This window comes from Myotis davidii, unplaced genomic scaffold (genome assembly GCF_000327345.1).
Source record: "Myotis davidii unplaced genomic scaffold, ASM32734v1 scaffold125, whole genome shotgun sequence".
In the NCBI taxonomy this organism is placed as follows: Eukaryota; Metazoa; Chordata; class Mammalia; order Chiroptera; family Vespertilionidae; genus Myotis; species Myotis davidii.
This window is the reverse complement of record NW_006299390.1, coordinates 811,364-835,998: the sequence shown is the minus strand read 5'-3', so window position 1 is coordinate 835,998 and position 24,635 is coordinate 811,364. Positions and strand designations below refer to the sequence as shown.

Here is a 24,635-nt window from a genome sequence, read left to right as displayed (position 1 = left end):
CCCCCGCCCCTGGCTCCCATGGGTCTGTACCAAGAGCTTGCTCACCTTCGAAGGCATCATCTTTCCTCCAGAGCCTCTTAGTGGAGGAAGTTGCATCTTTCTTCCTCCTCTTCCTTAGAGTTCTCTTTCTGGGAAACTGTGCTGTTTCTCTCAGGGGTGGGGAACCTCTTCGCTGCCAAGGGCCATTTGGATATTTATAACATCATTCACGGGCCATACAAAATTATCATCTTAAAAATTAGCCTGCTATATTTGGTCAAACAGTTCATTAACTCACCCCTAATGCCTTGGCAGGGCCAGGATGTTCCCCACCCTGCATGGCCCCAACTACAGCCCTATTTCCTAAGCAGTGGGTTCCCAACTTTTATTGACCATAATTCACAGTAACAAATATGTATTACATCACAATCTGTGCACATATAGCTCATTTTGTTAAATAATATCTCACTACCACGGATGCACTCTGATATTTTCTATTGTCTTGTTTTATTATGCTTCCATATATTTTTAAATGATAATTACAGCCCGTAAAGTTACTTTACATCTCACACATGGTCTTGACCCTGCCCTTCGAAACTGGCTTCAAGGAAAGTGGAGGACGTATTTTAGCCTGAACTACACATAAGTGTTTTTTCTGTTCCCCTCCCCCTCCTTTTTAATCCATCCCCTTATTTTAATCTCTGGCAAAATGTCCCAGCATAGGTGGTTATTACTTTAAAAAAAAACACACACACACAACAAAAAACTGGCTTTGTATAACATTTCCGTGAGCATCTTGCAAATCCATTGCCTAGTTGGTGAATAACATTCTCCTGTCTCCCACCCCCAATCTTGCTTCTGTCCTCCCCCCAATTCTACAAAGCCCCAGGATCATGAACACAGAAATCTCATCTATTTTTTATAATTTTATGGAGCATCTACTATGTGCCAGGCACTAGGTGTGCTGGCATGAATAAAATACACCACTTGCTTACAAGGAGCTCATAGTTCAGTGGAAAAATAGATAACAACTGGGTGTAAAGGCTGTGGTAGGGATAAGTACCATTACCTGCTAAGGCAGTGCACACAGGTGCACTCAACCAGCCTTTAGGGGATTGGGAATGGCTTTCTGCAGGTTCTCAGAGGTGTGTTTCCCTAAAGGTTAAGTCTGAGTTTGCCGCGTGAGGGAAGTGGGGTGGGGTGGGGTGGGGAAGAATGTAGAAAGATGGCTTAGTAATCGTCTTTTTCAGAAATTAGAAATAGTTGTTGAGCAATTCATGAGCCAAAATTTGCTTGTGAAGCTCTTAAGATTACTCAGGGCAGGCCAGGTAGATTCCCACAGAGAAGGAGGATGTTTTGTGGTCCCAGTGTGGAGTATCAGTCTGGTCAACCATGGTTTTTTGGTTTTGGTTTTTTATTAATTTGAGGGAGAGGGAGAGAGAGAGATCAATTTGTTGTTCCACTTATTTATGCATTCATTGGTTGATTTTTTAAATTTAATTTTTAGAGAGGGAGAGGGAGAGAGAAAGAGAAACATCCATGTGAGAGCAGAACATCAATGGGCTTCCTCCTGCACACTCCTTACCAGGGAGCGAGCCCATAACCAAGGCATGTGTCCTGACCAGTGTTGGGGGTGATGCACAACCATTGAGCCACACTGGCGAGGGCATTGGTTGATTCTTTTTTTAAAAAAACATATTTTTTATTGATTTCAGAGAAGAAGAGAGAGGGAGAGAGAGATAGAAATATCAATGATGAGAGAGAATCAATGGTCAGCTACTTCCTGCATGCCCCCTACTGGGGATTGAGCCCACAACCCAGGCATGAGCCCTTGACCTGGGACCCTTCAGTCTGCAGGCTGATGCTCTATCCACTGAGCCAAACCAGCTAGGGCATTGGCTGATTCTTGTTTGTGCCCTGACTGGGGATCAAACCTGAAATCTTGGCTTATCAGGATAATGCTCTAACCAGCTGAGCTGCCCAGTCAGGCCTGGTAAACCACGTTTTAAATCACAGAGGTGCTTGGGAATCTGGGATGGGGCTGTGCATTTCCTAAGTTAAATGAAGACAAGTTCTTGTGTGCACAGTGGACTCTCATAGGTGTGAGATGGACACATCCTTTGACTCCTGAGGGATAAGAAGGATGTGACCTGATCAGAAATTGAACTGGCAATCCCCTTGTGCATGGGTGGATGCTCAACCACTGAACCACAGCAGCTGGGCTTACCAAATCCTTTTATAATTAATTTGATTAGGGTATATCTAAATAGCAGTTGTGCCTAAGTAGGACACTATATGAAAACTGAAAGAGTTCCCATTTTCAGGCCTGTAAGAACAGCTGAGCCAAGTTTTGGGAAATGAAAGTTTAAGAAGGACTTAGCCACCCAGTTGGGGCCATATTATTTTTATGCATATGATGTGCATGCTTATTTTTACAAAAGTGGGAGCATATATATGCACTAACTTGAATTCTACTTTTTTCTTTTTTTATACTTTACATATGTCCATGTAAATGTTTTCTATACATCACATCAATTTTATTTCAGTGAATAATAGTTTATAAAGTATAATTTAGTTAACTACTTCCTTATTTTGAGGTATTTATTCAAAACATAATTTTGGGGCACCTATGGGCCAGTATATTTAGGTTGTACCCACACTTTTTTTTCTTACTCTTATAAAGGGCTTTATTTTTTTTTCACTTTAAGTGAATGAAATATGGGAAGGTAATAAGGACTAAAAGGTGCTGACTATGTAAGAAGTATTTAACCAAGGAAAAGAGCACATCATTATCAGCTTCCCCCCTCTCCTGTACATGGATAGGTTGAAATTTCTTCAGACCAGAAGACATTCATGCACCCAGAACTGCTTGGGTTAGTGTAGTGGAGAAGTTGATGTCTGAATGGAGAGCCCAGGGGCATTGTCTTGCCTACCACTTTGTACAATTGTCATTTTTTTTTCTTTGTTTGAATCTAATTTCTGTTCCCCAACAAGATAGGGCAGAGCAAAAATGACTGTGTCCCTCAGAACACAGAGAAACACGAAATTCAGGTGAAACTGCCTAAATGCACAACTGGTGGTATAAACCTTTGAAAAGAATGACCAAGTTTTTAATCATCAGCTGACTTGATTCCTTTTTCCACTCCTGTAATCAGTGAGTGATTCAATTACTGATCAGCTGAGTCAGTTCTTTAGAGCTGTTGATTTGTGTAGATGCAATCATTATCCCAGCAGATTTGAATCATGGTCTGCAAACTAGCCTCGCCACAGACTGCACGCACAGTAAGGGAAAGCTCCGGACAAGCTGCAAATTGGGGAACTCTACGGAAGGCCTTTCTTTGTACAGTAGAAATATACTGTCCCTTTTGTTTGCGAATTCAATCCCTTTGGATATACTTTCAGGTATGGCGTACGCTTTACTAGCTGCAGTTCCTGTTGGATATGGTCTCTACTCTGCTTTTTTCCCTATCCTGACATACTTTATCTTCGGAACATCAAGACACATCTCAGTTGGTAATTATAAACCTATACTACAATTTGTATTATTCCTGTTTAATATGTTTGGCCATATTCTGTGTATTTTGCTTCCATATCTTTGGTAATGTTTTCCAGGGAAATAGGCCTTTAGTGCTCTGCCTGCTTTTTCTATTCAGAGATGCAAATGATTCTTCTTAGCTTTCAGAATACTTTGCCTTCAGTTTACTTAATAGTTAACTCTTTTTTCATGAAGCAGAGAAATTGAAAAAATGATTAAAATTACAGCCTACCTTCATATTTTGGCATGGTTTAGTTTTTTTTATTATAATAAACTAGAGGCCCGGTGCATGAAATTCATGCACGGGTAGGGTCCCTAGGTCTGGCTGGTGATCAGGGCCGATCGGAGCCTTCATGCTGCCGGTTGGGGCCTTCCTTCATTCTGTGCCGCCCCCTGGTGGTCAGCATACATCATAGCGAGTGGTTGAACTCCTGGTCAAACTCCTGAGGAGACAATTTGCATATTAGCCTTTTATCATATAGGATAGGATTTGACTCCATATTTCAAAAGCATTCTCTTCCATAACAAAAAATGACCATAAAAATCTTCAAGAGGTCTTTGAACTTACTGTTTTACCAGACTGGCTTAGCATTTACTAAATTATGTTCATCAAATACATATTCATTATTTCATTAAAGAGCATACTTATTTTTAAGTCAGTCAGATTGGAAGACTGGCAGAATCGTGCCAAAACAATTTTGAAACTAAGCTTGGCTTTCCTTCTTAGTATGGTTCAAAATAGGTTTATTTCCTGCAGTACCTAAAATTTGAATTTTCTTTTGCTAGAATGTTCTGCTAAGTAAATGTTTTAATGCTACTCTACTACTTTGATGTTTACCCTTGAGGTAATTTTGCACATCCATCCATCCGCTGACCAGACATGTCTACCTGGGCAATCCTCATGAAACAACGACAACTGTCCACTATATCCCCAACCCATATCCTCGTCCTTAGTTTATGTCCCCCAGTATCTGGCATATTGCTTTGTCTCTGTAAGGAGATCAGGAAGAGGTTTTATTGATTGAAAGAACTTCCTCACCTGGGAGAACTGATCAATACCAAATGCTTGATGAGATAAGAAACATAGAAGCTGATTTTTTTCTCTTTTGTATTCTACCCATGTAGACATTTCAGGTTACTGGATTTTGGTACTGGGCCCTCCCAGTTGTTAAAGCCTTCCACGATTAAAGGGTAGGGTCAACATCCTCATGGACAAACATATCAGCAGTAAGTGGAGAAGTTGCTGGAAGAGAAGGAATACTTTTTAAACATAGACTCGTACAGACTGCATTTGATATATGAAAAAAATAATTTGTCTTGAAAAGAGAAAAAGGGAAACTATACCTTCCCTGTACTGTGTCTATTCTGACTTGAACCCTGTGGTATTGATCAAGGTACTCAGCTCCACAGAATGGAACACTGGATGCTCTAGGTACAAAAGTAAGATGGAACAAGTAAAGACTCAGCTTCTGTGCCATCTCTGCCAGGAAACTTTACCTGACAACTCTCCCCCGTCCCATCCCCACACCACCACCAAAGGAGGTCACACAAGGATAGGTTAGGCACCCTTTCTGTACACGTAGAAAGCTGTATTGTAATTATCTATCTACATGTCTCTCTCTTGCTCGTTTCTGGATCCTGGAATGCCTTAAAACATTTGCTTTATAGCTTCTTTTATGAACAAACAATATAGATTTTTCCCAATCACAGCTAATTATCTCACACATCTTTCTAATCCTATGTAGACATGACATGTTGAACCTAAACACTTGTAATTAATAATTATTAATTGATAGAGACTTTCTCTCCCAGGACCTTTCCCAGTGGTCAGTTTGATGGTGGGATCTGTTGTTCTGAGCCTGGCACCGGATGAAAAATTTCTCATACCCAGCAGTAATGGAACTATATCAAATGCTACCATGATAGACAATGGGGCTAGAGATGCAGCAAGAATATTGATTGCAAGCACACTTACTCTTTTGGTTGGAATCATACAGGTAATGGATTTACAAGTAAAATATAGATTGGCAGGATTTTTATTTGAAGTAATTAACTGTTGATGACCTAAAAATAAAAGACCCTTCAAAGTGAGAAGCAACAATCATTTACTGAGATCAATAAGAATAGCTATTCCAAAAGCATTGATTCAGGCAAAAGCCCAGTTAATGTTCCAATTAGGAGATGAAGGCAATGGGTATTTATGAAAAAGGGAAGGGGAACAATTATATCAATAGAAGGAAGGCATTCCTATTGGTGCAGATAACATAACATAGTGGTGTGCATTCTAAACAATTCTTTTAATTTTCAGTCCAGTAGTCAGAATAACTCATTTCTTGTTATTTTGCAAAAGATCACAGGAATAGGTACATATTTTTTGCTCTTCTTAGTACATATCTAGAAATAGTTCAAGGTTAATATTACTCACTTTTTTCACATTTTAGAGTGATGGGGGGGGACATTAAGAAATTCAGATTTGTTTCTACAAGTATTTTTGTTATAGGCAGGTTACCAGAGTTTAAATTGGGTGTTAAGTTTAATTTGTTAATAGTTCAAGTGAGTAGATTCTTCTCCCAGGCAAACATTTAATTAAACATTCTTCCTTTTCTTGTTCTAGTTGGTGTTTGGGGGTTTGCAGATTGGATTCATAGTGAGGTACTTGGCTGACCCTTTGATTGGCGGATTCACAACAGCTGCTGCCTTCCAAGTGTTGGTCTCGCAGCTAAAGATCATTCTCAACGTTTCAACCAAGAACTATAATGGAGTTCTCTCCATTATCTACGTAAGTGTTTCTTCTTACTCTAGGGATGGCTTACTGAGAATGTGCTCTTTTCCTCTTTAACCTGAGTCTGTAGAGCCTACGTTCCTCCATGCCATACTTTGGGAGTCACTGAAAGCGTCCTTCTCTGAAAAAAACAATAAAGTCATGAGTTACATCGAAAAAGGCAGATTTTGCAAATCATTATTCTCAGTTGGTCAAAATGGTTTCAGAAGTGTCACTGCACTTAAAAATACTGATGAAAACAAAATGGTACAGTGAAGCTAGGACTGCTCAGGGGGGCAACAGACTAGAGTTCCAGTCTCATCTTTGCCTCCGACAAGCTAAGTGACCTCTGGTACATAATGTAGGATAATGGCTGACAGTATCTACCAACTAAGTTAAATAAAGATAAATGAGGAGCATTTTGGCCCAGAGGCCGGCACAGAACAAGTACTCGATAGAAGTCGTTACATTGAAATTATTATTTCACATCTCAAGGCTCTTTTATTTTTTTATTTGTAAAATGAAACTATTGGACATGCATCTCTAAAGCCCTTTTTAACTCTGAGAGTCCATAAAATGTATAATGTAAATGTCTGAGCAATTATAGATAAAAAGGAACATTAGATTCAGAGATGATTCAACATGCAAAAGAGATGCAAAAGAAGGATGTAGAGCACACTAATTAGATTGAAAAGTTCTTGTATCTAAATATATGTTCTATGTAAGACATGTTTTTGATGCTTGAAAGTGATGATAATAGTAACATGATGTCACCCTGGCTTGGGGGGAATGATATGCAAAAATAACATGTCAACATTAAGAATGGAGTCCTTCAATGATCCATGTATTAGCTTCTAAAACAATGTAAGGCCATGTGTATATATCTAAAAACTAGTGAAGTGGTCAGGAATTTGCTCAATTTCACAACAGTAATGCCAGCATCCCACATTACTCCATCCATTCAACAAATATTATCCAGTGCCTATTATGATCAGTTACTATGCTAAGCAGTGATAGAGGAGGAAATATAACAGTAGTTAAGATCATGGATGTTGAACTTCAATAAGCCTGGCTTGTAGTATTGGTTCTACCACCTATTACTCATGTAAGTTTGGGCATGTTATATTTCTCTAAGCCTCAGTGTCCTCTATTGTAAAATGGGAATAATAGTACCTACTAGAGTTGTGAGGATTAGAAAAAGAAAAATTGTGTATAGCACTTAGCAAAATATCTGGCACATAGTAAAAACTCATAGTAATATTATTTTCATTATCATGACAATAATAGACCTCATGGAGCTTACTGTCCACCCCCCAGGCTTTCAGTCTATTAGAACGCGTTAGCACAGGCTGTTTTTTGATTCAGGATTGTTTTTGTCATTGTTGCTTTTTTTTCCTACCAAGTCCTTGGTTTGATTTGAAACCTCCGACAGGCTCACTTTTGCAGTCCCTGAGACAGCCTGCTTTTTCTTGCTATCACATTTTCCCCATCAACCATTCACTTATTCCTTCTTTGTCATTAATTCAATTAATAAGTATTTATTGACTACCTACCATATGCCAGGCATCGTTCATTCCCTATGCAAACCCACTGGATCCACCCAGATACTCCTTATTGAGTGTACTCACTGCCTTGTATGAACATTGCTAGGTCTGTATCCACACAGATCACAGGAGGCCTAGGCCAATGGTTAACCCTGGTCATCTGGACCTCTGTAGACAGGGAACTGGTCTCCTAGGACTCTGTTTAAGATGAAGCTTGATGCCAAGGATCCCGCGATCAACAGGGACAAAAGTAATCAGGAAGCACTAGAACAAGGTCAAAAAGTTTTCAGCTCAACCACAATCATTAGTTGACATGTTCTTTTGAACACTATTTTTGAAGTCTCAGGTTACAACCTGTCGTAGAATTTTGCAAGAATCCCTCCCAGGTCAGCCAAGTTGGATGAAGATATTTCAACCATCACTATGTGGTGGTGACTATAAGCCTCCTCTTTTGATAAGAAAGAATGAGTATGTCGGGAAATGATTGCAGAAGGGTTGAAAGAGCCACTCAGTACGTGAACAGAGAATTTTGCTTATGACATTACCAATTGCAATCATGCATGAAAGAATCCTTCCACAAATGCAGAGTGGTAGTGGAATCCTCCAAGAAAGACTAAGATTGTTGAAGATGCTTTCCTTAGAATGTAGTTAACAGTCCTTTTGTTATAAGGTTGTATTTTGGATTGACCCCCCCCACCCCACACACACACAAAAACAAAACAAAAATAAAAAAAACCAAAAACACAAACCCACACACCAAGAAATAATGAATACAAAAAAATGGAGGATGAAATATTGGGAAAGAAAAAATATTTATATAAACATTAATTTACAAATGCCAGAGATGCTGAAAAGAGTATTCAGAATAGGGTATAGGATGCAGAAAAATTATTCAGAATTAGTAATACTCTTCATGCTACCATGTAGCTACTCAATTATCTAAGTAAATCAGAGTCTATTTAAGAGAGACTATGTTTTCTACCATTCACTCTGAATGGTTTGTCTCAATTGACAAAGGAAGACTTTCTTTACACTTACTAAATGGCTGCTACCTACCCCATTTTTCTCCTAACAAGGAGGAAAACCACATTGATAAACTTTGCCTAGATGGCGGGAGTTTTGAAAGCCACCCCTAAGCTTGATCAGAGTCATTACTTTGAATCTATTTAAGTATGTAAAATTTAAGACATTATGATAAAAAGAAAATAACACTTTAAGGGTCAATATATATATATATACATACATACACACACGCACAAGTTCTGATAGCAAGAAATGCCTGATGTCAAGGGGTAATTATGAAAGGTCTGTGATATTTCTGGAAATAAATTTGGCTCCAAAAGTTAACTGAAACAATTTCCTCATATGTAATATTAGGTATAATTTTTTATTACTTCATACACACAGGTAATGCTAGGTAAGAATGAAGAACTTATCTAAATGAAATGGTCCTAAAATTCTCCAAGTATGGTAGAAAATGTGATAAATATTATCCATTACTGAAAAGCTCATTTTCATGATTTGAATTATTAGAATACTAGGTGGGATATGGAATTATATGTGTACCCATATTTAAACATATTTTAGATAGTATTTTAATAGCCAACTAAATTAGATTTAATTTTTCAATTCTTTCTTTCTTTCTTTCTTTCTTTCTTTCTTTCTTTCTTTCTTTCTTTCTTTCTTTCTTTCTTTCTTTCTAATCCTCACTGGAGAATATTTTTTCTATTGATTTTTAGAGAGTGGAAGGGAGGGAGAAAGAGGGAGAGAGTGAGAAAGAGAAACTTTGGTGTGAAAGAGACACATCAATTGGTTACCTCCCGCACACACCCCAGTCAGTTCCAAGGTACATGCCCTTGACTGGGAATTGAAACCATGACCCTTCCTTTCATGGGCCATCACTCTAACTGCTGAGCACACCAGCCAGGGTGCCACTGGCAGGGAATCGAACCTGGGACCCTTTGGTGCCTAGGGTGATGTTCTAACCACGGGTGCTTTCTTAGAGCATCACTTCTATATCTTTGGGCACAATCTGACTACCTTGGTTTATATGGGTGAATTTTATTTCCACGTAGGTTAAACTTTCTATTGTAGAACTTTTCATAAGAGATTCTGACTGTATAGGTGACGCATATATTCACATGCCTTATTTGATGCAATTGTGTAATAGAAACTGGTTTGGGTTTTTGGAACTTGTCTTGCATTGTTAATACACCAGAGGTGCTTTTTATTCAAAGGCCTAAGTGACTCTCCTGGGTTAAATGAGTCTTGTGATCATTTTTGTAAGATGAAAATGTTTGTATGATTGGAATAATTACCCTGATTGTTTTTGAGTTTGAATTTTTCCATCTTGAGTCAAAAGTAGACCTTTATTATATAGACAATCAGCATATTCTATTGAGCTCATGAATTCATGCAGGTCATTCGTCATCAGAAAATTCTTATGTAAAGAGCCAGAAGGCAATACCTCAGGACTTAGGGCTGTTTACCCCTATGGTAGATGCTCTAAGTTCTTGAGTTATAGTGTCTGCTTGTTGGAAGTTTCTCCATTTTTTCTTTTTCAATCTGCTATCATTTGCCTCACTTTGTTATTATCAGTGTTTCTGTCTCTTTTACTGACTCTGGAAAACAAAGTAAACTTGTTAGTATTGAGTTTAAAGCAGGAGTAAAATACTCCGAGTGAAAGTCCAAGAGGCTTGCTCCAGGTCAAATGCTTGCACTCTAGTTCAAGCACTTGGTGGAAGGTATTTTGCTTGTACAGTGGGGCCTTGACTTACGAGTTTGCTCATTAACTCAAATTACTCTACCAACTCAACGCAAAAAATCGGCCGAGAGACAGCTGGTATCTCAAAAAACTCGTTTAGTCGGGACACTCATAAGTCAAGGCCCCACTGTATTACAGCTTCTCCCCACGCTGCTTTACTCTCTACTTGTTTTTTAAAAAATCATTTTTTATTTTCAATTACAGTTGACATACATCATTATATTAGTTTCAGGTGTACAACCCAGTGACCAGACATTACATAACTTAAGTGACCACGCCAGAAATCCTGCACTCATCCTGCACGTCCCCTAGTCTCTAGAATATTATTGACTATAGTCTCTTTACATCCCCATGACTATTCTGTGACAACCAATTCCTTTCCCTTTTTTTGGCTGTTGTTAATCCTCACTGGAGGACATTTTCCATTGATTTTTTTTTTTTTTAGAGAGAGTGAAAGAGAGGAAGGAAGGGGGAGAAAGAGAGAGAGAAAAACATCTTTTTCACATCGATTGGTTGCCACTCACATGCACTCTGACTGGGATGGGATTGAATCCAGAACCCAGGTATGTGCCCTCGACAGGGAATCGAACCTGGAACCCGTTGGTGTCTGAGGCAGTGTTTTAACCACTGAACACACCAGCCAGTGCTCCTTTACTCTTGAATGTATTCCAGAGAGTTGAAGTTGCTGGAAAAATGACTCCTAGATTACTTAATGTTCATAATAGGGAATTGCTGTCAGATTGTCATTATAATTCATTTAAGTATAGTTCACCTGTAGAAATAAATAAGGTACATGTTATAAACTATGAGATGTTCCATCCCTTTATCTTCACTGGAAGGTTATTTGTCTCAAAGAATTGATGAATGCCTTGTTCAAACAGTCAAGCCTTCTTCAGGACTGAAGTTGCTGTAACAAAGATATTAGTGTTCTTTCCTGGGATCCTCCCTTGCTAACATCCCTATAGTCCCAGAAACCTTCTATTTACAAAGCAAAACTAGTTTTTCTTGAGCTAGCTTATCTCTCCACTTGGAAAGAGTTACTTTTATTTAAGTCATTTAGTTCATTTAAAGTTTGAACTAAATACCAAATTAATTTCCAAAAATTTGTACTTAACCTATATATCAGTTCGATGATTTTCTTGGCCATAATGAATAGGCCAGTCCATATGTAATTACATATAAAGTATTTCAGGCATTTTATTATAACCTGTATCATTCAGGTTTAGGAAAGACCTTTACCTAAAATACTAGCTAAGTGGGACTGTTGGATTTATCAGTCATTAGTTTCAACAGTACCATATCAACATGGCAAAAATTAGGCCAGTTAATAGCAACTGTAAAACCACTTTAAGATGCAAACTTTAAAAGTTTTCCTGCAAGTAAAAGACATTTTTTTTTCTTTTAAGAGATCTCATTTTATTGTAAAAAACACAGATAGCAAAAATAAGAAAGTAGAAATCACCCATAGCTTTATTACTCCAAGTAAACCATTATTAATAACTTGAGATATATTTAATGATCTTTGTCATTAAATTAGTCAACATATTTTTATGATTTTACATAATTTTAAGTGCTATTTGATATCATAATTTTTTCATAAGAGTACTCTATAAAATCTTTTTGTTTTACAGACTCTGGTTGACACTTTTCAAAATATTGGTAACACCAATCTTGCTGATTTCATTGCTGGATTACTCACCATTATCATCTGTATGGCAGTTAAGGAATTAAATGACCGATTTAGACACAAAATCCCGATCCCTATTCCTATTGAAGTAATTGTGGTAAGTAGAATATGTAATTAGAAAATTCAGCATTAGTTGGTTCGACAAGAAAGGAATTGCTAAAACAAATGGATTTTTTTTAAAACCTCTTGTTTTATTTCAGACAATAATTGCCACTGCCATTTCATATGGAGCCAACCTGGAAAAAAATTACAATGCTGGCATTGTTAAATCCATCCCAAGGGGGTGAGTATGGCATTCCTCTTAGGCAATACTAATTTATTGAGGCAGTACTTTCTATTTAAATGAAACCTTTTATTACAAGCTTCATTTCATTGGTGCTCCTTCAATAGTCCTATTTGTGTATGATCTTAAAGAAATACCCATTTGTGCAAACTATCAGATAAACAATATTTATGTAGATGAAGTTCAGTCCATTTGTTTAAAAGCAGCCTGAATTATGGTCTCTCTTTGTCCTTCGTATTCTTAAAAAGTGGTAAGACGTGTACAGTTACCACCAGACTCCTGATTTAAACTCATATGTATAATATAAATAGAATCATGAATAGTAACGTTCTATTTTTTTTTTTTTGAACTGAGGACAGTCTGCTTAAGGAATCAGGGACATCTGATCTAAATACTCTACCGTTTCATTTAATCAATTTTAGGTAATATTTATGTCATTTGGTCCTCTCAATAAAATGCATAATCTGCAAAGGAAGTTTTATCTATGTTTGGTGAATTAGAAAAGGAAAAAACTAAGATCTTTTGTCCATCTCTAACACCAACTAGTTCATAGCCTTGGAGGCAGGGGAGCGGGGGAGAGGGGGGGAGTGTTCTTCTATAAAACAAGGGTAATGACAACTACTGAAACTTCAGCTCGAGCTTGTTGTGAAATGCTAATGAGATCTCTCATAAAATTCGAAGAGTGGACCAAGTGCCCTGCACTATAATTTTATCATATGGCATTTTAAAAAAGAAGCCCAAATGTTTATTAGATTTGGAACATTAACTTACAGCATTTGTGATGAGCCTTCCTCTTATATAACCACTAAGTCCCCTTAGTGCTAGCTGAGGGCCCTTGTCCCAGTCTGTGTGTCTCCATGCTCTTAATAGAAAGTTCTCGGGCTAGGGGAGTCCCAGCGCTTGTTCCACAGGGAACTGCTGCCTTTGCATTTGATCATCTCGTTTTCCTTCTAATATCTGTTTAAAAAATATTTGAAAATTTACAACTGGCTACAATGGGCTTAATTAACATATTTTCCATTCTAATGTTTCTCAGACTTACCTTTTTGGGAGAATCACGTGAGATCCTTGTTAACAAAGATTCCTGGTTCCCACCCCAAACGCATTAAATCAGGCTTTCCAGAGAAGGGGCCTCAGAATCGATGTTTTTCAAAGGCACGTCCAGTGCTTCTTATGACCAGCTATATTTGGGAAGCTCTGCCTTAGAGTATTAACATGTTGATAGTAAATCCTCGCGCTGAACGGAATGAAATAGAAGATACAGTGTGGCTACTTGAGTTAGAGCATTTTCACCAGAACAATTAGATGGTTTAAGTAGTTAAAAACAACCACATAAAAATATATTATAGATCCCTTTTGTCGGACTTGCCAAGATGAAACACTTAGAGGGGGTCCACAGAAAATCCCTCAACCCATAAACCCCCGTTTCATTAATTAATATGGGAAACTCATTTCTGTTGGCCTATCAGTGGTTGGCAAACTCATTAGTCAACAGAGCCAAATATCAACAGTACAACAATTGAAATTTCATTTGAGAACCAAATTTTTTAAACTTAAACTATATAGGTGGGTACATTGTTATTAACTTAATTAGGGTACTCCTAAGGCTTAGGAAGAGCCACACTCAAGGGGCCAAAGAGCCGCATGTGGCTCGCAAGCCGCAGTTTGCCAACCACAGCCCTACGTCATCCTTTCCTTCCCTATCCAGAGCTTTCCTGGCTGCTCTCCCCCTGAGAATGGATCTTTAGTCTCTTGCTCTTGGGTTTAGTCACGAGAGTCCTCTAACAGACCACCTGGAGTGAGTGGTTAGGTAACCCAGCCTGCCTGGCCCCATGGACTGCAGGCTCCTCCTCAAGGCAGTGAGCCCATTTATCTTACTCTGTCTTCCTAGCACAGTACCTACCTCCTACCTATAGGATCCCAGAAAATATTTGTTAAAGGAATAAAATACCCAAGCCTATACTGTTAATAAACAAGCCACCAGAAAGGACATTGTTGCCTGATCTAACAGGATTGCACAGAAACAAGTCTAAAGACATTAACAAAACTGAAAAAGAAAGGGTGGAGTGAAGAGATTGGAAAAGAGCAAAAGAAGTAGAGCGTTAAAGATGAGTACGATGACAGCAAAAAGAAAGGCCAGGCTAACCCACCTTGTTATTCAGGCTCCTGTCAATCGTCCAATAAGGGAGTAAAAGTGAGGCAGTTTTCTTTTATCCTGTTGACGATCAACCATACGTTAGGACCACTTGGTCCCCAATAAATCCACATAAGAACCTCATGTCTATGAGAATCTTATTTTCACTTTACCACATCCCTCTAATTATAGAGGGAAAATGTAACTTCCTATTAAAGAAACCTCAGGCATAGTGAAATAGGTAGGGGAGGTTTTTCTTTCTAGGATCCCTGGAATTAGACCATGTGAATAGTCGTCAAGAGATAGGTCCATGAAGGTCATCACCCACATTTTCATATTTGGAAACAACCACATGATTATAAACTTGTGGGGTTTTTCTCTTTATATGATTTGTAGAAAAGCTCTGGTTTTGTAAAACAGTAGTCATTTGACCTCACCACCATCATTGGGATATGTTAGTCATTGTGACTACGAAGCATTCTGATAATTACATAAATTTACTCTTTTTTGAACTCAAGAAGATTTTAAATATCCTGGCCTTTAAGATATGGATTTTCCACTTTATTCTTATATTCTTTATTTCTTTAATAAACATCCCTCCACACAGGGTAAATCTCATTTCATGGCTAGTATATATTGTTGAAATGCAAAGATCTTTAAGGTGAAATTGTGTAAGGAGAAACACTAATGTGTGCAAGCATGGCATAGGATTGTATGATATTAAAGAACCAACCATCACAGTTTTTTTCATATCAGAGGTACAGGTAAGGTGGCATTTGTAGACTCTCAGTTGGGGACAAAGAAATCAGCCAATGAGATGACACCAACTTCTGACTAAAAATTATAAAAGCGGATGCTACCACTTATACTCATGTGCTTTTGCCCTCTTGGATCAAGTACTTTCTTGTCTAGTTTGTGGCTGGGTTGATCAGCATTTGTCAAGGTGGGAAGAGAGAATTACGGTCAAATATTCACCGCACTTTCTCACTAGGTTCTTGCCTCCTGCACTGCCACCTGTGAACTTGTTTTCTGAGATGCTGGCTGCATCGTTTTCCATTGCTGTGGTGGCTTACGCTATTGCAGTGTCTGTAGGAAAAGTATACGCCATCAAGTATGATTATGCCATCGATGGGAACCAGGTATGGTCACCCTTTTGCTGAACTGGTTATATGTATAATTGATTTCAGAAAGGAAGGGAGAGGGAGAGAGAGATAGAAATGGCATTGATGAGAGAGAATCATTGATCAGTTGCCTCCTGCATGCCCCCTACTGGAGATGGAGCCTGCAACCCCAGGCATGTGACCTGAATGAGAACTTTAACCTACTGGTTCATAGGTTGATGCTCAACCACTGAACCACACTGGCCAGGCCTGAATTGGTTTTCTAGGGCTGAAAATAAGAAAAATAAATAAATGGGAAAGATTTTGTTGTCTGCTAAAGAAGAGATTGGTTTCTTCTACCAGTCTTATATTGAGTTGGATTCCCTCTTGTGTGACTTGAATCCTAATTTGAAATGACTTTAAAAATATGCACACTGCATCACTTTAGTTTTAAGAAATCAGTTGAAGTAATCAGAATTCTAAAAGAGTTCATTCTGTCAGGTCCTAAATATCATTCAAAGTTAACATATTAGGTCAGAATAAGAATTTGTCATGTAGTCCCACATCTCCTGGTAATATTTTTTTATTGGTGGCAAAACAGTGCAACAAACACTTTTAATAATAGCTGTGGCCACTTTAAATTGAGATGGTTCACTGTTAATTAATGTACACAGGACAATTTTTGTAGGCATCTGATACATTGCCAGGTGAGCTCACAAATCCTCAGTTATGGTATGTTCCTGAAAACACAGCATAGCAATTACAGCAGTTAAAAGATTAGTAATCAAGCAGAATAATAGCTCTCCTAGCCATAATATGCTTCATAGCAAGTATTCATCCACAGAAATAACACTTTATGTGAGAGCAGAAAAATGTTTTCTGTGAGAGTTATAGCAGATATGCCACTCACCAGGCAGTGAAATAAGCATTTTAGCAAAACATCAGTTACTGCTCCTCATCAGCCTTAAAAATGATGAGAGCAGTGAGGCCTCTTCTAGGCTCTAAGGACCCCAAACTCCTGATGTTGTTCCGGTCCCTAAGCACCTTCCATGGCAAAAATTAAATTGGCACTGTCAGGCAGGATGGGTTTGCAAATTTGCTTTCTTAATCTTCTTCCTTAAATGGCTTTGGGGCTTGAAAAGATTATATCTGCGGCATCACTGTCATCTGTTCTTTCCCTTAGGAATTCATTGCCTTTGGGATTAGCAACATCTTCTCCGGGTTCTTCTCGTGTTTCGTGGCTACCACCGCCCTGTCCCGCACAGCTGTCCAGGAGAGCACGGGAGGAAAGACACAGGTAGGGAAGAACAGCGTGGAAATATCCATCCACCGCAAAGAATGCGTTGGAACCGCGGCTCAGAGCGGCTTGCACAAGAACTGAGCAGGACAATTAGCCTTTGAGAGGAGAGAGGCAGTGCTTCCTGATCTGATTACTCCGGGCTGCCTTGTTTCACCTCCTCACCAAAAACCTTTTAAACAACAACATTTGTGGTTTTCTGAGCAGCCATTCCCCAATCTCTTCGTGTCAGTGCTCAGCTGGCCGACAGTTACACTTACCCGCTTTTCAATAACAATTGACAAAGGACCAGTCAGGAGGAATGCTGATTCTTATCGATGTGCTATCTGGAGAAAGAGAAGGTCTAGTAAAAGCACATTCATGGCTTAGGGCGTTATTATATTTTCAGAAAAATTAGAAGTGTTTGTTTACCTTTCCTCCACAAGGATCAGGAACTTCCTCCAGAGGCCTTGGTCCCAGGGAATGACAGGTTGACAGCCAAGAATATTTTTGCTGAAACATCCTGACATTTCTTCCTGAGTAAGATGTTCTTCCCTGAAGTTCTGAGTGTGGATTTAATCTTGCCTTTTATATGTGTTCTTAAGTTGTTGCCTTCACAAGGTGACCCCAAAACCTGCATCCCAGTTCATCTCTGGCCCGCCCCTCCTTTAATTGTCCCGAAAACTGAGGAGCCATTCTCAAAGGTCAAACATGGAGTCAGAGATGCCAAATCCAGTGGTTGGGGGCCAGGGGCAGGCTCAGGAATCGTGCTTCTGTTATGCCTAAAGGGTTTTCTCCTCCCAACACAGAAAGAGCTCTTATTTAAGAGTAAAGAGTACATTGAGACTGTAAAGGAGAACAACAAATCCAAAGTGAATGATACACACACATACGCATGCACACCACACACCTTGAGACTGTAAAGGAGAACAACAAATCCAAAGTGAATGATACACACACATACGCATGCACACCACACACCTTGAGACTGTAAAGGAGAACAACAAATCCAAAGTGAATGATACACACACATACACCTGCACACGCACACACATTGAGACTGTAAAGGAGAACAACAAATCCAAAGTGAGTGGTACACACACATACACCTGCACACGCACACACATTGAGACTGTAAAGGAGAACAACAAATCCAAAGTGAATGATACACACACATACACATGCACACGCACACACCCACAGAGTCTGCACAGAGGGTTTTATTAAGGCGGAGACGCCGCAAATAAGCATAAGAGAGAATAACTGACAAAGCGAATGACTCCACCAGTGGCTTGCCCAGGGAGAGCGCCAATTGTCCCCAAAGTGCCCGTGATGCCCCGTACCCATTTATAATGGGTCGTTGCGACAGGGTTGGGAGAATGGGCCTCTTCCAATTTCTTAGCTCTTGTTGAGCAATTTTAATTTTTATAATTTTCTTGGTAAAATTGAGTTGACTTTTTTTTTTTTTTTTTGCGAACATTTCTAGCTCTGAGGAAGCAAGTAAAACAAGACAGCTCCTACCTGGGGTGTAGCCAGGGGGCCAAAGGGGAAGAGGTCAGAGGTGATTTCCAAAGCCACACCCATGGTCAGTGGGGAGCTGTCAGCAGCAAGAGCCTCTGCTGCTTTCATTCGAGATGGGGCGTTGACAAGCTCTCCAGTCACATGGCTGTAAGCAGGTATAGGCAGATGCCCAACTGCTGATGTCCTCTGTCCTGCTGTTACCTCCTGGTTCCGATGAGATACAGGCCGGCTGCCCAGGAAGAATGCCCATGTAAAATGACTCCTTGGCAGAGGGTTTGGGGATAATGGTGTTTTGGTAAGCTAATACCCCCCTGCCACACATGGGTGTGTATTACATTTAGAAGAAACGGATGCCAGCATTTCAGTATTGAAGAATGAAACAAGCATAGAAATGTCTTGATATTTAATTACTGAAATGTAAGCTAAGTTCTGGAGTTAAAAGTCTAAGTGCCTGGACTGAAATCAAGGGACTCATGACTAAATACACCAGCAAGTCTTCCTTTGTGTGGCTTCTCATGTTTTCTTTTACATTCGAGCCTCAGTTTCAGCAACTATAGAATGGGCACAATTATTATATCTACCACATAGGGATGCTATGAGGATTAAATGGGGAAATGTTTGAAGAGTCCTGGCACATATGTACTTGTAAATGCTCATGGTTCCAGTCATTAACTCCTCAAGATAAGAACAGTGTCTTAGTACTTATGATACATATTATTATCCTGTCACAGAAGAAGCACCCAGCATATATTTGCTGAATGAATGAACAGAAGAATGAGTGTTAGGGGACATTAACTGTTTCTGTACATCTACAGATTGCAGAAGAGCTCAACATTGCAACCTGTTCTTTCTGTCACCCCCCTGTGATTACTACTGATTCACACAAAAAAGGAATCTAATTACAAACTGTTCTCTAGCTCTGACTACCTTCTCACTTAACAGAATAATTCATTTTCTAATAATTGAATCTGCTCATAGATACAAAATCTACAGCATTTCCCACAAAACAACCTCAATTAAATTAAGTACAAGTAATCGACCCCCTCACAGATTTCAATGTAGTAATAAAATTAGTCTTGATCCCTAGAATTAGGGCCTTATTATTACATATTGTTGGTGAGTAGGTGGCCACCCACCTGGCATTAGTTGGGCAGCTGGCTGTCCCCCAACCTCCATATCTCTCACCAATTCACAGAGCCCTACATCCACAATGAGATGCAAGTTGCTCATGATAAGACAATAAATACTGGTTAAGTAATTGCATGGAAAAAGGGAAGGGAGAATGGGAGGAATGGAGGATATTAGCTTCTCTGCTTAGATAGGAGATAGGAAAGTTCCCCAAGGTACTAGGAATCTGGAGGTGTGATTAGTACATCATATACATAATATTGCCTCAAGCTGACCTAGCTATATTCTGAATATGAATGATCAATTTGCTAGGTGATATGAATAAATATGACTGTGAACTTTCCTTAAGTTTTGTATCTGTCTCCTTTAACTCAAACATCTTACACCAGCAGTACTTGTGCCCAACACAACCTTTCCTGTTGCTTCCTCTCTGATTGCTTTGCTTTCTGGTTTCCTGTTTCCTTTTCTCCTTTGTTTCAGAGCTTCTAGTCTTCACCTTGGCCATGCCCCAGCTGAACAGAGAATTCAGTGGTCATCTGATCAAACCAGAGAATAGGTCCCACCCCCTCATCCTCTCTCCTAACTATTTATGGATCTTAGGAGAGCTATTTTTGCCAGCAAAGGTAAAGTTTCTGAAGCTTTCTTTACCCCTGCTATCGTCCGTCATCACTCTGGCTACTGGGATGCAAAGTTCTGAGCCTACATCTGCAAAACCGTTAGAGAAAGCAGGAGACATGGTCCCACCTCTCAGTAGGCTCCTGTGGCATTAAAAAATAAATAAATTAAAACATATATATATAATTTATTTCAAAGAGGAAGGGAAACGGAGAGAGAGAGAAACATCAATGATGAGAGAAAATCATATGCTTTGACTGGCAATCGAACCATGACCTCCTGGTTCATAGGTTGATGCTCAACCACTGAGCCACACCGGCTGGGCTTGTGTTACATTTTGAGTTTGCAATAAGACAGGCAAATTTATCTTGTCTGAAACTTTGGTGGCAAAGATGTGCTACAGGTATGATGTTAACAGACTTTTTATTATGGCTGCTGATTCAATAATGCAGAAGAATCAGTAAATTCCCTGAGAATTTACTTCCACAAAACATCACCATAATCTATTGTTGGGAAGGAGAACGGTCCCTGTTTCCTGAGAGGGCAAATAATTAGAAGTATGGCCTCCTGAATTGATCCTAAAACTAGAGGTCTAATATATCCAGATGAAATCCAGGTCAAACTGGCTTTATTTAGCAGACTCAGTCTCCACAGTTTCTTTCATTTCCCTGCCATAGCTGCTATATATATATGATTTCCATTTTTCTTCAGTCTTGTAGAGTTTTAGCAAGTAATTCTTATTTCTCTCAATAGTATGAGCAGAAGGGGGAGGTCAGGAGCATCAAGTGCATGTGGGAATGGGCTCTATGATGCACACAGCCAGCACGCTGGGAGACATGAGGGAGAAGGGAGAACGCTGCTGATGGGAGATGTGTGTCTTTCAGATTGCTGGCATCATCTCGGCTGGGGTTGTGATGATCGCCATCCTTGCCTTGGGGAAGCTGCTGGAACCCTTGCAGAAGGTATAACCCTGCTTCTCAGTACACTCATTGCATAATTTCTCTCCTCTGCCAGCAGATAAATCACAGGAGATTTATAAATCATCACATGGAAAACCATTCCCCTGAGTAACACAGCCTTCTCTGTCTCTCTTGGCAGTCGGTCTTGGCAGCTGTTGTAATTGCCAACCTGAAAGGGATGTTTATGCAAGTGTGTGATGTTCCTCGTCTATGGAGGCAGAACAAGATTGATGCTGTAAGTCGCCCACTTTTCTCTGAAATAAGATTTGGTTCTTAAAAAAAAATATAGATTTGGTTCTTATTTGCTTCCTGCATATCATTATGTCCCCTTATCTTCTAAGTCTTACTTGCATTTTGGGAGCCCGAGGGCAGTAAAGTTGGGTAGATAACCAAAGCTTTCACATCTTCCACCTGAACTATGTTTTTTAAGGTCCTGTATCCCTGGGAAGATCCATTTCCAGCAAGAATCCCATTCATATACAGTTTGCCTTCTAAAACCCCAAACCAAACAAACAACAAACCCTCTAATTTAGAAGGACAAACAAAACAAAGCATGAAGCAAAGCAAAAATACAAAAACCCATGTTGATAATAATTCTGACCAAAGTAACCTCCACAACTGTTCTGAGGGATGAGAAAAAATCAGAAATAAAATTCTTTAGAGTTATGCTCTAATTTAAACTGGAACAGATGAAAGGAATGAGAAAACCCTCTATATATCAGTATGGAAAGGCCTCCAAAGCAAATCGTTAAGTGAAAAAAAAAATGACCAGTGCAGAATAGAAGAGTGTGTATAACACATTAAAAGATGGGAAAAACAAAACATGCTTTATAGTCATATTTACTTGTACTTTCAAAAAGACATGCTGGTGAAAGTGTGCATGTGTGTTGTACACACCCAGACACTCAGAGAGAGAAATCAAAGAGAATACAAACAGGGAGGGAGGATGGACATGGGTGGAGAGGGGAGATGTGTGCAAATAAGATTTTTTAGTACACACTCTTTATATTAATGTCATTTTGAACATGTTAATACATTACCTATTCTAAAATGAAATTTAAAAATTTAAATAGGAGAGTTGGTCTATATGCCAGTTTCCATTTCTACTTCCATTTAAATATGAAATGAAATCAGAATATCAAAAAAAGCTGTACAGTTGACCCTTGAATAGTGTGAGGGTTGAGGCTCTGACCCCCTCCCTACGCAGTCAAAACTCCACATGTAACTTTAATATTTATATATATATATATACAAGTATGTTTTATTGATTTCAGAGAGGAAGGGAGAGGGAGAGAGAGATAGAAACATCAATAATGAGAGAGAATCATTGATTGGCTGTCCCCCACTGGGGATCGAGCCCACAACCCAGGCATGTGCCCTGACCAGGAAGTGAACTATGACCTCCTCCTGTTCATAGGTTGATGCTCAACCACTGAGCCACGCCAGCCGGGCTCAACATATAACTTTTGACCCCCTCCCCTCCCTACCGCCCCCACAAAACTTAACTACTAATAGCTTACTGCTGACCAGCATTACCAATAACATAAATAGTTGATTAACACAAAGTTTGTATGCTATATGTATTATATATGTACTCTGACAAAAAAGCAAGCTAGAGAAAAGAAAATGTTATGCATAAAAGCATAAGAAAAATACATTTATAGGTCTTACTGAAAAAACACACAAAAAAGCAACAACACATGTATAGTGGACGCACGCAGTTCAAACCTGTGTTGTTTAAGGGTCAACTATAATTTCTTCATGGACAATTGATCTCATTATTTTTTTTTAATTTCTTTATTGGTTAAGGTATTACTGATCTCATTATTTTTACATGTAATCCCTCACCTGATGGTACAGGATAAATTAATATAGTCCTTTTTATTTCTATTTTTTCTAGGTTATCTGGGTGTTTACATGCATAGTGTCCATCATCCTGGGGCTGGACCTCGGTTTACTAGCTGGCCTTATATTTGGATTACTGACGGTGGTCCTGAGAATTCAGTTGTGAGTAATATACGACCCAGGTTACCTATCTAAAGAACAACCCACCTTGAGATTTCGTATACCATTTTGATAAACAACTCCCTTTTATAATAGTTACTATATAGTGTGTGCAAGCACATAGAGAGTGCTCTACACATATTAATATATTTAATCTTCAAAAAAGTCCTGTGCCTAGGTGATATTGTTTTCATCCTACAGGTAAGAAAGTTGAAGCTCAGCAGGTTAAGAACGTTCCTTAAGATCTCATAGGTAGTAAGAGGCAGGACCAGGACTTGAACCCAGGTGGATCTCACCCCATAATCCATACACTCAGTCACAAACTCTAACGCTGGTGCTCTCCTCTTAGTCATGGTAAGGCCAAAAGGTAATCGATTCAGCAAAAGACCGAGGTTGCTTTGCAGTTTCTTTTTAAAATGAGATGAAGTCTGTGAGGCACTGGGCTCAGGCTCAGGACAGGATAGCTGCTCCATGTACTTTAATTCGTTTCTTTTGAAGCTAGCAACCCAGAGTTATGTAACCCAGGAGACTTTAAAACAGTTCATTGCAGCCAAAATGTATTCAAATCTGTGCCCCATAAGCCACACAATTATATGAAGAAAACATAATTAGATCATCTTCAGAGTGAAAAGCGGCAGAGACACCGTTTAATGGGAAATCACATGGGAGGCCACCTCAAGGGGCATGATTATTGTTGCTTTTGTTTTGACTCTTGAGAGGCATTTGGTGTGAGCGCTCTTGGGTCTATGAAATTGTCTGAAGAGAGCGGGGAAACAGCTTCTCTCCCTCCTCCCACGTTATCTTTCTAGACTTCTGGCCCCTTCTCTGCCTGTGCTTGGGTGGCGAAGGAATAAAAATCCTGGAAAACCATCATCACAGACGTTTTCAGTTTAGCCTAAGTCCACTTTCCTGTTTCACCAACCAGTTCTCTCCCTTCTTCCTCCACTGGCATGTTGGAACCTGCAAAAGGCTGTTTACTGCCTCGGTGCCCTTACATGGTGCCCAAGGGCCCCCAGGAGTTCAAAGCTCCCAAAGTGCCCTGCTTGCTTCTGCGTAGTAACTCAGGAGCTGTCCTTACCAGAGGCTGCCTCTCCTCTGTATGCCTCAGCGTTTACTTCAGGGTGGCTGTGAGCGGGAGAGAGGGTTTTGTGGAGAGAGGCTGTATCATTTATGAGCTTGAGGTTAAAACTCAGCACAGCGCAGTTAGCCGAGGAGAAATGGGTGGCACAGTTTAGCTGCTGAGTAGGTTTGTCTAGGCTTTTAGCCAACAGAATGCAGTATCCTCCACAGTATTTAATTTCCAGTAATTATAAGGCTGGTCCAGAGAGCACATTGGAAAGGACCC

The 24,635-nt window shown here is 39.4% G+C and overlaps 1 protein-coding gene across 1 annotated transcript in view; it reads left to right on the top strand.

Moving 5' to 3' along the window:
* SLC26A4 (solute carrier family 26 (anion exchanger), member 4) overlaps window positions 1–24,635 on the top strand; it is a 52,298-nt gene that overhangs the window by 11,330 nt on the left and 16,333 nt on the right. The window contains exons 5-14 of the mRNA XM_006774938.2: window positions 3,382–3,492; window positions 5,327–5,511; window positions 6,129–6,293; window positions 12,215–12,367; window positions 12,471–12,553; window positions 15,679–15,826; window positions 16,971–17,084; window positions 21,212–21,289; window positions 21,426–21,521; window positions 23,187–23,293. Coding sequence (XP_006775001.1) covers window positions 3,382–3,492; window positions 5,327–5,511; window positions 6,129–6,293; window positions 12,215–12,367; window positions 12,471–12,553; window positions 15,679–15,826; window positions 16,971–17,084; window positions 21,212–21,289; window positions 21,426–21,521; window positions 23,187–23,293 — 1,240 coding nt within the window. The remainder of the gene's footprint in view (window positions 1–3,381; window positions 3,493–5,326; window positions 5,512–6,128; window positions 6,294–12,214; window positions 12,368–12,470; window positions 12,554–15,678; window positions 15,827–16,970; window positions 17,085–21,211; window positions 21,290–21,425; window positions 21,522–23,186; window positions 23,294–24,635) is intronic.